Here is a 13915-nt window from a genome sequence, read left to right as displayed (position 1 = left end):
ACAGAGTCACAAAGTGCTTAAAGTCTTATAAACTTGTATGAACATCTGCACTATTGCTCATCAGAAAAGTTCCCTCACAAGTGACATTCATCTTGCAGCAATCTTATTATGAACAAGTAGAAATAGGTATGTATGTGATTATGATGTGTGAAGACAGCACCATGTGCAGATTCAGATTTTGTTCCTGACTGGTTGATAAACAAAATTTAATGGGATAAGATCCTATTTTCTGGAGGTTTTCTCAGTGGCCTCATCCTCATGGTGGTGGGTCCTCTGTTACAACCCTCAAATGTAGTGACATTTTAAATGTGTCAAAGTATGAACTTGAATAGCAATGTGAACACATGTCCTTACTGCTACTTTGTATAGATGAATAAATCCCAATAGCTTCCTTTCTTAATAAAACAAATGTTTTTGTCACAGAGAGCTCCATAAAACATATGATCTGAATCCATAATGTTAATCAAGTGTTTTGTTTTTGATTGTTTTGCTGTCATGTACGGCTGCATAGAAACAGAACGGTCTGACCATGGTTTTCCACCCTGCTTGTGGGATTGCAACACACGGTTACAAGATGTTATTGTTCTGCCCATCGTCAGAACTCCAATTGGACAGCGTGATAAGAAACCAGAAAAATAGGCATCAAGGGCATTTCAGAGGACCAAATTTGGGGTCTGGGCATATTTTCCACTCAGCATAAAGATAAAGAATTATGACTTTCCCTGGAATCATTGTGCAAAGCCTTGTTTGCTTAGGCCTAGCCAACATAGAGTACAGTGCACGACATGGCAAACACAAGCGTGTATCTGACAGTCCCTGAGGCGTGAGATTTTCCCACCTGTTCCACCTGACTGTTCCCAGCTCTATCAGACCTTGGGGGAACCCGTGGGTGAGTGGGAGACATGACTGATGGGCCTGTCAGGGTATAAGAGGGAGAGGGAAAAAGAGACGTCAAGCACAGTCTCCTACACTATGGCCATGCTCTGGATCGTCAGCTGTCTCGCTTTGGTGGCCTCAGCCCTGGGTGAGTGGTGTCGTCATCAACGTCTGGTAGCATGAACTGATTTGATCTTTTTGATCCTTTATTTATTCACATACGTAAGTCCTATTGAGATGAATAGCTAAAATAAGCCCTGGCCAAGAAGGAGGTGAAGTGTTGTATTATACTTTGGTAGTTACTGAAGGCATGTCAGTCCATACTCTGAGGCTAATCAAAACTATGTAGGACTTTGGTCAAAAGTGGTGCACTATATATGAGGATAGGGTGTTGTTTGAGACTGTGTGTTTGTGCCCTAGGTTGCGGAGTGCCTAGCATCCCGCCGCAGGTGAGTGGCTTGAAGATTGTGAACGGACAGAACGCCGTATCTGGCTCCTGGCCCTGGCAAGTGTCCCTTCAGGTATCCCCATTTCTACTCTTTCATTCTATACATTGTTTTTTCACACCACAATGCTGTAATCACTGATGATTCTTGTTAGCCACTTACAGTAAATGTATGTTGAAAATGTTGGGAAGTGCTGTCTTCACATTATGGTCAGACCAATGCTATCTATCTACTGTCTTCACATTATGGTCAGACCCATACTATCTATCTACTGTCTTCACATTATGGTCAGACCCATATTTCTATCTACTGTCTTCACATTATGGTCAGACCCATATTTCTATCTACTGTCTTCACATTATGGTCAGACCCATACTATCTATCTACTGTCTTCACATTATGGTCAGACCCATATTTCTATCTACTGTCTTCACATTATGGTCAGACCCATATTTCTATCTACTGTCTTCACATTATGGTCAGACCCATATTTCTATCTACTGTCTTCACATTATGGTCAGACCCATATTTCTATCTACTGTCTTCACATTATGGTCAGACCCATATTTCTATCTACTGTCTTCACATTATGGTCAGACCCATATTTCTATCTACTGTCTTCACATCATGGTCAGACCCATATTTCTATCTACTGTCTTCACATTATGGTCAGACCCATATTTCTATCTACTGTCTTCACATTATGGTCAGACCCATATTTCTATCTACTGTCTTCACATTATGGTCAGACCCATATTTCTATCTACTGTCTTCACATTATGGTCAGACCCATATTTCTATCTACAGTCTTCACATTATGGTCAGACCCATACTATATACTGTCTTCCACCTCTACCTTTCTCCTTCAGGATGCCTCTGGATTCCACTTCTGTGGAGGCTCCCTAATCAGCCAGAACTGGGTTGTCACCGCTGCACATTGCCGTGTCACGTAAGTACATTTAATTCCATTCAATAGTGCTTTATTAGCACCATATTCATAAGTACATATTGCATTCCTCTTAGTTTCACTCAGATGAGCCGTGTTCATTCATACACACTGTAATCTGTTATCTCTCTCCAGTCCTGGCCGTCACCATGTGATCCTGGGAGAGCACGATCGTCAGTCCAATGCTGAGCCGATCCAGGTCAAAAGCATCTCCAGGGTAAGTCCAGGAGCCTGGGGAGAGATCCACTCACTTAACCACAACATGCCTGCCTGCTTCATAGGTTTTACCAGAGTTCTGAGATTCTGTTCACTTTCGAAGATGAATCACTTCACTATGTGTCTACATCTTTCCTTGATCTCTGTAGGCTATCACCCACCCCTACTACAACAGCCAGAACTTTAACAACGACGTGACCCTGCTGAAGCTGTCCTCCCCTGTCCAGATCACCTCCCGCGTGTCCCCTGTGTGCCTGGCCACCTCCAGCACCTCCTTCCCCTCTGGAACCCGCTGTGTCACCACTGGCTGGGGCAAGACTGGCACCACCTGTGAGTGGCCACACAAGCTACTGAACCATTATTGATACATTATATATTTACAGTTAATACAAGAGTATGTGCAAATGGATGCCAATGTTTCCACCTCAGCTTTCATTAGAGCACTGAGCTCCTTCCTAACCATGTCCCCTGACCCCCGTCCCCAGCAAGCCCCCGTATCCTCCAGCAGGTGGCCCTTCCTCTGCTGAGCCCTGCTCAGTGCAAGCAGTACTGGGGCCAGAACAGGATCACTGACGCCATGATCTGCGCCGGAGCCTCCGGAGTGTCCTCTTGCCAGGTAACTGACTGTACTCCTGGAGCAAGTTGAGGCTACCTTTCGCCAGTCAGTTACTGAACATTTCTCTCTAATCACTCTGGTATCATTTCATCCGGCAATAACCTTTCCCCCAACACACGCGCCATCTTAAAGCAGCCAGATACAGATTTGTTTAACCAAATTATCTGGCAATGGCATGACAATGGAAGTAAGATAGGCCACCACTCGGCCCCTATTACAATAATCTCCTCCAGTGCCAGTGCTCCTAACCTCTCCCTTCTTCTCCTCCATCTCCAGGGTGATTCTGGCGGTCCTCTGGTGTGTCAGAGCAGTGGTGTGTGGTTTCAGGTGGGTATCGTGTCCTGGGGCACCTCCAACTGCAACGTCAGTACCCCTGCCGTCTACTCCCGTGTCGCCTACCTGCGTGGCTGGATTGATCAGACCGTCGCATCCAACTAGAGTCACAGTGGACCCCAGCTGCAATAGCAGCCATGTCTCCGCACACAAACTCTTCTTCCTGCAAACAGTGGTCCCATACATGTGTGTTTTATGTCATACAGGCTTTCCCCATCAGCTAGTGCCATTTCAACCTGTCTCATGCACAGCTGCTCACTGTGTTGCCACCGTCTAATTGTTTTTAATGTAATTGAAAAAGATGCATTCAATTAAAGTTGTATAAAGAAGTTGTTTCTGTTTGAAGTCAGAACAGTGCCGAGAGACCACTCAGGAAAAACATAATCATCAACAAAACAAAACACACACAACAAAAACGTAGCATTCATTAACAGTAACCCTTGGAGAGTCTTACTAAATCACATTTGGCACAGTTATCGTTTATTTTTTTAAATGTGTGAACTGTCCTGGGGAAATTAAAGCTTTTTTCCCCAAAACTTTTCCCCAGACCGCAAATATGGAAAGAATTTAAAAACATATGTCAAGCAAGCAAGCCATACTAGGGTTACATATTTTCCTGGCATTTTACAAATGTTCCATCCCGAAAATAAATGACTTGTCACATGACGAATCCAGTATTTCATGCCAAAACCAGAAGTGCCATTCTAAAGTATATAAAGAATATAAATGTCTAGATTTGATTAGAGCTTTGATCGGCATGAACATCCAAGCCTGATGAGCCATACACCAGACATTTTATGATCCCAAGCCCAAAAAAAGCCCAAATAATAGTGCCATTATCTAATACATTGTTTATGATATAGGCTACCGCACATTACACAAAAACATAAAAGCCAATAGATGTATACATGCTCTCTTGGGTAAATAAAGGAAACACGCTCTAGTAGCCTAATCTTTTTGAGTGTGGACTGTATTAGTATACTGTATTGTATTATAAGAACTGGAATTACAGACCTCATTCAAAACATGAAGCTGGGAGAGAACGTGATGCTGGTGCAGGACATGAGGCCTACAAAGTCACAATTATATTTGGAAATATAATATGGCCTATTTTAAAATGTGTATAATTCAATTGATTGGACATGATTTGGAATGGCAAACACCTGTCTATATAAGGTCCCACAGTTGACAGTGCGTGTCAGAGCAAAAACCAAGCCATGCGGTCGAAGGAATTGTCTGTAGAGCTCCGAGATGGGTTTGGGTTGAGGCACAGATCTGGGGAAGGGTACCAAAACATTTCTGCAGTATTGAAGGTTCCCAAGAACACAGTGGCCTCCATCATTCTTAAATGGAAGAAGTTTGGAACCCAAAGACTCTTTCTAGAGCTGGCCGCCCGGCCAAACTCAGAAATCAGGCGAGAAGGGCCTTGGTCAGGGAAGTGACCAAGAACCTGATGGTCCCTCTGACAGAGCTCCAGAGTTCCTCTGTGGAGATGGGAGAACATTCCAGAAGGACAACCATCTCTGCAGCACTCCACCAATAAGGACTCTATGGTAGAGCGGCCAGATAGAAGCCGCTCCTCAGTAAAAGGCACGACAGCCCATTTGGAGTTTGCCAAAAGGCACCTAAAGGACTCTCACACCATGAGAAACAAGATTCTCTGGTCTGATTGAACTCTTTGGACTGAATGCCAAGCGTCATGTCTGGAGGAAACCTGGCACCATCCCTACAGTGAAGCATGGTGGTGGCAGCATCATGCTACAGGGATGTTTTTCACCAGCAGGGACTGGGAGATTAGTCAGGATCGAGGGAAAGATGAACGGGGCAAAGTACAGAGATCCTTGATGAAAACCTGCTCCAGAGCGCTCAGGACGTCAGACTGGGAACGAAGGTTCACCTTCCAACAGGACAACGACCCTAAACACACAGCCAAGACAACACAGGAGTGGCTTCGGAACAAGTCTCAATGTCCTTGAGTGGCCCAGCCAGAGCTCGGACTTGAACCCGATTGAACATCTCTGGAGTGACCAGAAAAAAGCTGTGCAGCGATACTCCCCATCCAACCTGACAGAGCTTGAGAGGATCTGCAGAGAAGAATGGGAGAAACTCCCCAAATACAGGTGTGCCAAGCTTTTAGTGTCATACCAAAGAAGACTGGAGGCTGTAATCACTGCCAAAGGTGCTTCAACAAAGTACTGAGTAAAGGGTCTGAATATTTGTGAATTTGAGATTATTCTTTTTTTTGGCAAACATTTCTAAAAACCTCTTTTTGCTTTGTCATTATGGAGTAGTGTGTGTAGATTGATGCGGGGGGAAAACAATTTGATCAATTTTAGAATAAGGCTGTAAAATAACATGTGGAAAAAGTCAAGGGGTCTGAATACATTCCGAATGCACTGTACAGCATGTATCAATCTTGACCAGGATTCGGCATATCTATTTTGGATGCAATTTGAATGGAATTGATGGAGCGAGAAAGACAATGTTTGCAAACGCACTGAGTTAAAGTAACGGTATTTGAGTGATAGGCTGTTTTAAAACTCTGCAGCTGCAATTTAAAAAATGCATCTTTATATTGAAACCCCCCCCCCCCCCCCCCGAAATCCAGATGGAGAAGTGTAAATTGGACTGCATTCAGTCCTTATATTACTGTAGCATAGGCTAAGTTGATGCAAATGTAGTCCTACCTTTCACAAGAAAAAAAAGTTACCATGATGAGATGCATGCATTGTGAACTGCGCTCCATACTGAAAAGCATTGATAATTGATAATGCAGATAGCAGATGGCTGCAGATGGCTGCAGTGGTGTAAAGTACTTAAGTAGTACTTTAAAGTATTTTTACCTAAGTACTTTTTGGGGGTATCTGTACTTTATTTTGATATTTATATTTTTGGCAACTTTTACTTCACTACATTCCTAAATAAATGAATGTACTTTTTACTCCATACATTTTCCATGACACCCAGAAGTACTCGTTACATTTTGACAGGAAAATGGTCCTGACCTTATCAAGAGAATATCCCTGGTCATCCCTACTGCATCTGATCTGGCGGACTCACTAAACACGCATACTTTGTTTGTAAATTATGTCTGAGTGTTGGAGAGTGCCCTGGTTTTCCGACAATATAAAAAAATATAAAAAATTGTGCTGTCTGGTTTGCTTAATATAAAGGAATTTGAAATGATTCATACTTTTAATACTTAAATATTTTTAAAACCAAATACTTTTACGCAAGTAGTATTGTACTGGCTGACTTTCACTTTAGTCCTTTTCTATTAAGGTATCTTTACTTTTACTCAAGCATGACAATTGAGTACTTTTTCCAGAGAAACCAGATTTAGATATGGCATATAATTTAAGAATTCCATTTTACATCATGCTGAGCCTGTTCATTATAATTTACCGGTTTCTCAGTTATTTATACTGGGGAAATGGAGTAGGTTTGGGTGGTAAATCTCGGTAACCCAGTTCCAGTTATTCAACTCAAAGCCATACCATCTTCAAATATGAAAAAAAAGGCACTTTAAACTTCGAGGATGTTTGGAGAGAAAGCAGGGGCGAAAATCTGATATCAACTTTGGAGGGGACAATTACATGAAATTTTCTCAAGAGCAATTCCTGAGGGGGACACCAAAAGTAGTGCTGTAACACATAGCCTACATTGTAATATGGTAAATGTATATTGAGGAACCAAAGAAATAAGGTGTTTGCCGTACTCCTAACTACCGGTACCCAAAACTACACAACTAATCACAACAGCAATACCATTGCCTTTAACAAATCTTAGTTCAGTCACCAGTTTAAGTTGAGAGTCGGGGTATCCATGGCATTTTCCAGTTATGTTCCTATTTTACAAGTAAAAAAAATTGAGAACCTTTCATAATGTTGCCAAACAAAGACTCAACAAACTTACCTGAGACTCCCTGTCTCTGCCAGTCTGTCCCTGCATATCTGTCCCCAACTCTGCTGTCTGTGTGCCATCTGTTGCCTGCTCTGCCTAATGACATCATTGTGAAACATTTCCATTAGAATTTCATTTCTTTCTTATAAACATTTTATCAACTAGTCTTTGAGATATTAGGCTACTAGGGTTCTTACTATGAGTTTTGGTGTATTGAAAAATACTCTGATGTCCGTCTTTTATTTTTCTGCCATTTTTCTACCTGGCTGGCTGGCTGGCCACACTCACAGTGTGTAGGTTATTTACAGTAGGAGATGGGCTTCTATCATCTTCAATCATTCCATTTGGGCTTCGATCTAAAAAGGTAGCTAGCAAATGTGAAACGGATTAAAATGACAAGAGTTGACAGCTGTATGAGTTCACCATTTACACAACATATGCTGCAACCTTTTGTAATTTTAATAGTTTGTTTTATATTGGCTGGCTTCCAACAATAGCTGAATTTGCAAAGCTAACGAGCACCAATTCAGTTTCAGTGGTGTTAGCTATAATCTTTGCTACCCGGGTTAAATAAAGGTGAAATAAAATAAATAAATAAAAGTTCCCTTGCGACAATTTAGCTTTTGCAACAAGACCATTAAATATATTTAAGACAATGGTAGAAGAGAGTGTAGTTCTGTTCAGTTTGGACTTCAGTTTATCGCTAACCTTATCACAGGGACTTTGAAGCACTAACTTACATCATCTGCATGCTGATCTTGGAATAAATTGACGATAGCAAAGATTCCATCTTTGACGACACCACATAAATGGAATAGGTACTAGCTAGCTTAAAAGTTAATATTTGCGCGCTAGCTCTGCATATTCAGCTAGTGTGTGTGCGCGCGATTGACTGGATTAACCTCACGTCAGTTACGTGCATTGAGTGCCTTTCAGACAGTAGATACGACCTCTGTTACCTAGCAAGCTAAGGAACTGGCAGTGGATCAAACCATTGTGAGGCAAAGGGTGGGGGGGGTCGCAGTCTTTTGAAACTTAAAAACTCGCTATTAAGTGTCTATAATCAGCACAATTGCTTTCATTGCGTATTATTAATATTATTTAAATTACATAGTTATGTTTCAGTGATATATTGGGGGGGACAAATCATATTTTTCCCAGGATGGGGGGGTCGTGTCCCCCCCGGGATTTCCGCCCCTGAGAGAAAGGGAGGGAGGCAGAGCGCGACAGCGAGCGTGAGAGAGAGCTGTTTCATTTGTGGTGGGAGAGAGTGGATGATATTCATTGCTATAGAGAATAGGATGGAAATGGGTAAGACGCTTTAGTCTTATTTTCTACCCTTATGATCTCTGACCCTGGGTGCTTTAACTTTTCATTCAAACTTATGTTTCATTTGTAGAAGTAGAGTTTCATGACAAACTTGCAATTCTTAAATGTCATCTCAATTTGTCAGTTGCTTTATACTCATACTTTTCAGAAACTTATATGCATTAGAATTGTTGCATTGTGTGAATAAAGACCATATGAGGGCGAAGTCTTGTAGTAAATGTCTTCTATAAATCGAATGACTTTATTTGTGCAAAGTCTTACCTGGTCATAGGTGGGAAATTTATAAAAACTGGGGTAACATATGACCAAAATGTAACCTTTTCTCTTCCCCCCCCATTCCATTGGGCCATTTCTTGTCAATAATTTATCCAAATAAACAAATAGATATTTAAGGCTCATCTATAGCAGTGCAGTAGACGTGTGCAAAATTGCACAACATTTGCACCATTTTGCAAGATACTGACTTACCTTGAAAATGACTTTCAGTTAACATCTGTTTCAAATGATCTCTTCTAGAAAAGTCTGAAGATCAGCACTGTATTTCAGATTACAATGTGTCAGAGGCTAAAAGACAATTGGTCAAATTTATAATTTCAGAAAACTCTACCATGGTGTATTCCGATGTGACAACTGGGATGGACTCTGTCTTGGACACAAGGCACCTGGACATAATATCTCTGGTTGTCTACTGTGTGGCGTTTGTGCTTGGCCCCATTGGCAACGGCTTGGTGATCTACGTGACAAGCTGCAGGATAAAGAAGACTGTCAACTCTGTTTGGTTCCTCAATCTGGCCATGGCTGACTTCCTCTTCACTTCCTTTCTGCTCCTCTATATCATCAACATCGCCCGTGGCTATGATTGGCCTTTCGGTGACATCCTTTGCAAGTTAAACAGCATGGTGAATGTGCTCAACATGTTCGCCAGCATCTTCCTCCTTGCTGCCATCAGTCTGGACCGCTGTGTGTCCACGTGGGTGGTTGTGTGGGCCCATAACAAGTGCACACCAGGCAGGGCCGAGGTCATCTGTGTGGGGATCTGGCTAGCCTCATTGGTCTGCAGCCTCCCGTTCACCATCTTTCGGCAGATCATGCACTATGGTAATTGGACAATGTGCAGTTATTCAATTTCCCATGATTCTTCCACCTACAGGAACTTGGTTGTGTTCCGCTTCCTGCTGGGCTTTCTCATCCCGTTCCTGGTCATCATAGGCTCTTACATTGCCATATGGATACGCGCTAGGCGCCTTCAGAGAGGAACAACTCGCAGATCCCTCCGGATCATCGTCTCCGTTGTCCTGGCCTTCTTCATCTGCTGGATGCCTTTCCACGTCTTACAGTTTCTGGACATCATGGCAAATGGCAGCCCAGGCCTCAACCTGGTCGTGCATATCGTAATTCCCCTGTCCACTAGCCTGGCCTACCTCAACAGCTGCCTGAACCCCATCCTGTATGTCTTCATGTGTGACGAGTTCCAGAAGAAGCTGCGTCAGTCCGTGCTGCTTGTATTCGAGAACGCTTTTGCAGAGGACCACGGGATGAACTTTGTGTCATCAACGCGCTCCCTGAGCTCCCATCTCTCCCGGATCTCCCGTAAGTCTGAGTCTCTGGCTCCAGGAGAAGGACATTTACGCCTCACTGGTGACCAGTCTGATGTTAAAGTGGAAACCGAGGTGTGAGATGGGAGACGTCTGCAAAAGACAGGGCTAGTACATCTGTATTACAGTGTAATTTGACTGTATCTATACTGTAGTTATGAGACTTGAAATGGTCAGTAGTTGTGGTCATTGTGATTTTCATGGTGGCATTAATCAAAATCAATCAAATGCCTTTTATAAAGCCCTTTTTACATCAGTTGTCACAATGTGCTTTACAGACACCCAGCCTAAAACCTCAAAGTGCAAGCAATGCAAATGCAGTTACCGGATTTAACTTCTAATGTTGTAGTGATGTTATGTTGAAGTTATGGGGACCTTATTTTGATGTTATGGGAAAATTATGGGGATGTTATGTTGACATTATGGGGAAATTATGGGGACATTATCACACACAAACAGACAATGGCACTCCTAAACCTCTAATTTCAAAATCTTACAAGACTGTTCGACCAGACGGATCTATTAACTGTAAGTATTTTGGTATCAAAAATAAAAAAAACTCTTAAGGTCATTTATTAATTTCTTTGTTTATATTTTGCTTGTAGCTAATATAAGAGTTGACTCCTAAAAGGACTATTCGTAAGTGTTTTTCTTTGGTCAGCTAAAGGTTTTACTTCAGACGACATTCCTTTGTGATCCAAAACAAACAGAACATTTATTGCCTGTATGTGATAGATATCTTGGACCTATTTCATCCATGTGGACTGTGTTTCTGACCTACAGATGACAAAATAACTGCTGTGGAGAAATCCTTTGAATTACATTTCAGAAATCAATCAACTGTAAAAACAGCACACTGGCAGATGTATTATAGCGATAAATAAATTACAATAGCTCAATACTTTATAACTTGTTTTTACAGTTTACTTACTTTAAATTAGGGAGATGTGTGAGACTTTTCTTTTGAACGTCTATGAAAAAAAATATTCCCAAGGGCACTGCTTGTCTGGGAAACTGGTGATCCTAAAACAAATATTTACCATTGGAAGTGATTTAGAGTATCCCAGAATTTAGACAAATGTTGTACACTACGCAACCTGTTTACAACCTTTTCATGACACATTGTGGGATCGACAACAGACTATATAATGCATTACCAGATATTCTGTAATATGACAAAAAAACGTAATTATCTAAATAGAATCCCAATACACCAGTCACAGGTGAACTTGGGCCCACCAGAAGCGTGAACTTACTGAAAGTATTGCTACATTTTCAAAACGAGGACTTTGGGTCCTTAAATGTGGCTGTATATGGTAAAAATGGGCTCCATGAGGCTCCTCTGACATTGTCACACGTAATATCCTCCTTGGGGAGAGGACTAGGGCAGCGTCCTGGAGTAGATTACTTCCTCGTGACTCCTACCAGCTATTCTTTTCTCCTCCCTCTGCTGTGGGATACTGCCTGGGGGATTCCCATCTAGCGGTCGTACATTTCCTTCATCTCTTTCAGGATCTTGATGCTCTCGCTATACCTCAGCTGATTCTTGTTGGACGCTTCTTTCCATCTGAACACAGTTATGTATATTAATACAATTGAACGCAGCTAGATAAACAATGTTTACTGACAGAACTTGCATCAACTTTTTTTCCCAATCAAGATTACGTTTGGTTCAATAGTTGATATTCGACTCCCCAATCTATCCATGTCAACAAAGTAAGCTTTTGTGATTATTTAGATGCCTTGGACTTACTTTTGCCTTATCTTTTTCCAGCGTTCTATGTGGTTGTATATGAGGGGACCAGAGACAAGAGCTGTATCTGTAGACTGGTGACAAAGACAGATTGAAACAATCAACCGTTTTACTGTGGCAAATATGAAAGTGATGGCTGGGCGTAGCAGATGTTATACAGTACCTTGCTGACGATAGGCTTTTCTGTGGGCGGGATCCTCAGATTGACAGGATCTCCAGAAGGGTTGAGAGGACAGGAGGTGGGTGGAGGGAGGCGATACACATTCTGTCCCTTACCATTGAGCATGTCTGCAGCCTGGCAAGATGTAGGTGAAAACAAATACTGAACAGAGAGCGCTATTGAAAAAGATATATTTATGCCCACATTGTGGGCATCTTTGTCCTGCTTTTTGGGTGTGAGCTTACCTCCTCTTCCCCCATGCTGTGTGGGGGGCTTGGGGATGCAGCCCTCTCTCTGACCGCTGGATTGTTCCTCATCCAGGCCCGGCAAATGGGGTAAAGTGGGGTACTGGTGGTGTACTGGGCCAGGTCCACACTGCGGTCAAACAACTTGATAATGTAGGCATCTAGCAGAGAGGGAGGAGAACAAATGATTGTATATGTAGGTGAATATCTAGAGCTTGAATGGTAGTCAGTGAGTGAGAGAGAAAAGGTTTTTAAAAGTCAAACTATCTGTGTTTGGCAGGGGATTGACATCTGCAGCAGACTTACTTTGTTTATGTTGGTTGCTCTCTGTTAAGCTATCATCCATCTCTTTCCGTTTCTTTCTCCGGTGCTGTGGGAACCGTGACGATGGCCTATGACATCAACAACGAGGGAAAGGGGACAGGTCAAGGCCTTTCAGTGTCTAACAGCCACACAGTCAGATGTGTTTAAAAAAACTCAAATAAGGCTTACCGCTTCCCAGCAGAAGATGGAGACACATCCCTATGGAAGAAATTGGCAATCGGAATTACTACAGAAGTAGTGGAACTAACGGAACCACAATAGGCTATTGAGCAAGTCTAAATAGCATACTTTTAATATAAAAAATACCAGAAAATAAAGAAAAAAAATGGCCATACTTGCTCAGAGACTCTTCTGCCATCTTTGTCTCATCTTCATTTTGCTCCCTGTAAAACATCAAAAACAGCATTTCCCATCACCTAAGCTTGATTAGAGGAAAAGGAAAAGTTCCTGAAGCTGTACGTTTCAGTGTCAAGCCAGTTAATGTACTGCATCTTTCCAAATAAAATAAAAACACCAACCTCTCACTATCACTCTTCTCTACCAGCCCCTGTAATACTGCATCTAGTCGGCTGCGTGCACCACTCCCCTCTGCATCTGTCATATATAAATTAACAGTCGACTTTACTTAGGAGAGATATAATAATTCCAGTAGATACCACTGTATCGTCAGCTGAATGGGTTTTTGGATTTGAAATGTTCAAGCTCTCACCTGGCTTCTCAGTCTTGATCTTGACGTGATGCATGATCAGTCTGCCCGTCCACACTGACATTCAGAAATCCCGAAAACAAAAGATAAAATACAAGTTAGTTGGTAGCTAGCTACAACAACAAGCTTGCTAAATTGATTATATACGGGGAAACACTGATTCAAAATGTTTCTAGATATTAACGTCAAATGACCCAAAGGGACACTGTTCTTGTGCCTGGATACCGAACCTAACTTAAGTAGCTTAAGTAGCTAGTTAACGTTAGCTAACGCAAATTGAAGCAGTCTTTTCTTGAATAAGCGTGTGTAGCCGCATTATTCGACTTGTGTCTATTTGATACATAACGTTTCATCAGCAGAACATTATTGTCGAATTAATGTCTAAAGGCCACGTATCTATACATAGAACGTAGTTTTGTTACCCTCCAACAACTAGCTAGCTAGCTGCCTGGCTAGCGCGGTGGTCG

At 42.1% G+C, this 13915-nt stretch overlaps 3 protein-coding genes across 4 annotated transcripts; 2 read left to right on the top strand and 1 right to left on the bottom strand.

Annotated features, from left to right (window-relative positions):
• The first annotated feature begins 968 nt into the window (after positions 1–968).
• Positions 969–3751, top strand: ctrl (chymotrypsin-like). Its single transcript, NM_001141554.1, is given in 7 exon segments — positions 969–1024; positions 1297–1397; positions 2192–2271; positions 2404–2485; positions 2634–2814; positions 2970–3100; positions 3377–3751. Coding segments are annotated over 7 exon segments (783 nt in total). The 5' UTR covers positions 969–978; the 3' UTR covers positions 3539–3751.
• Positions 3752–8570: 4819 nt separating this feature from the next.
• LOC106605612 (C3a anaphylatoxin chemotactic receptor) lies at positions 8571–10566 on the top strand. Its single transcript, XM_014201447.3, has 2 exons — positions 8571–8647; positions 9263–10566. The coding sequence occupies exons 1-2, from the start codon at positions 8611–8613 to the stop codon at positions 10339–10341; spliced, it is 1116 nt and encodes a 371-aa protein (XP_014056922.3). The 5' UTR covers positions 8571–8610; the 3' UTR covers positions 10342–10566.
• A 251-nt stretch (positions 10567–10817) lies between these two features.
• On the bottom strand, positions 10818–13910 carry LOC100286628 (lin-37 DREAM MuvB core complex component). Of its 2 annotated transcripts, NM_001146567.1 has the most exons (10): positions 13871–13910; positions 13452–13505; positions 13261–13336; positions 13078–13125; positions 12911–12940; positions 12725–12810; positions 12419–12579; positions 12177–12308; positions 12014–12087; positions 11179–11827 (listed from the first exon to the last, which is right to left on the bottom strand). In NM_001146567.1, exons 2-10 carry the CDS (start codon positions 13483–13485, stop codon positions 11740–11742), a joined length of 729 nt encoding a protein of 242 aa, NP_001140039.1. In that variant the 5' UTR covers positions 13486–13505; positions 13871–13910; the 3' UTR covers positions 11179–11739. The 2 variants fall into 2 exon arrangements, with proteins under 2 accessions (XP_014056860.1, NP_001140039.1); XM_014201385.3 differs by lacking the exon at positions 13871–13910 and having other exon boundaries at positions 10818–11827; positions 13452–13864.
• Between the last annotated feature and the right edge of the window lie 5 nt (positions 13911–13915).

Source organism: Salmo salar, chromosome 05 (genome assembly GCF_965601325.2).
Source record: "Salmo salar chromosome 05, fSalSal1, whole genome shotgun sequence".
NCBI lineage: Eukaryota > Metazoa > Chordata > Actinopteri > Salmoniformes > Salmonidae > Salmo > Salmo salar.
This window is presented reverse-complemented; position numbering and strand designations above follow the sequence as displayed.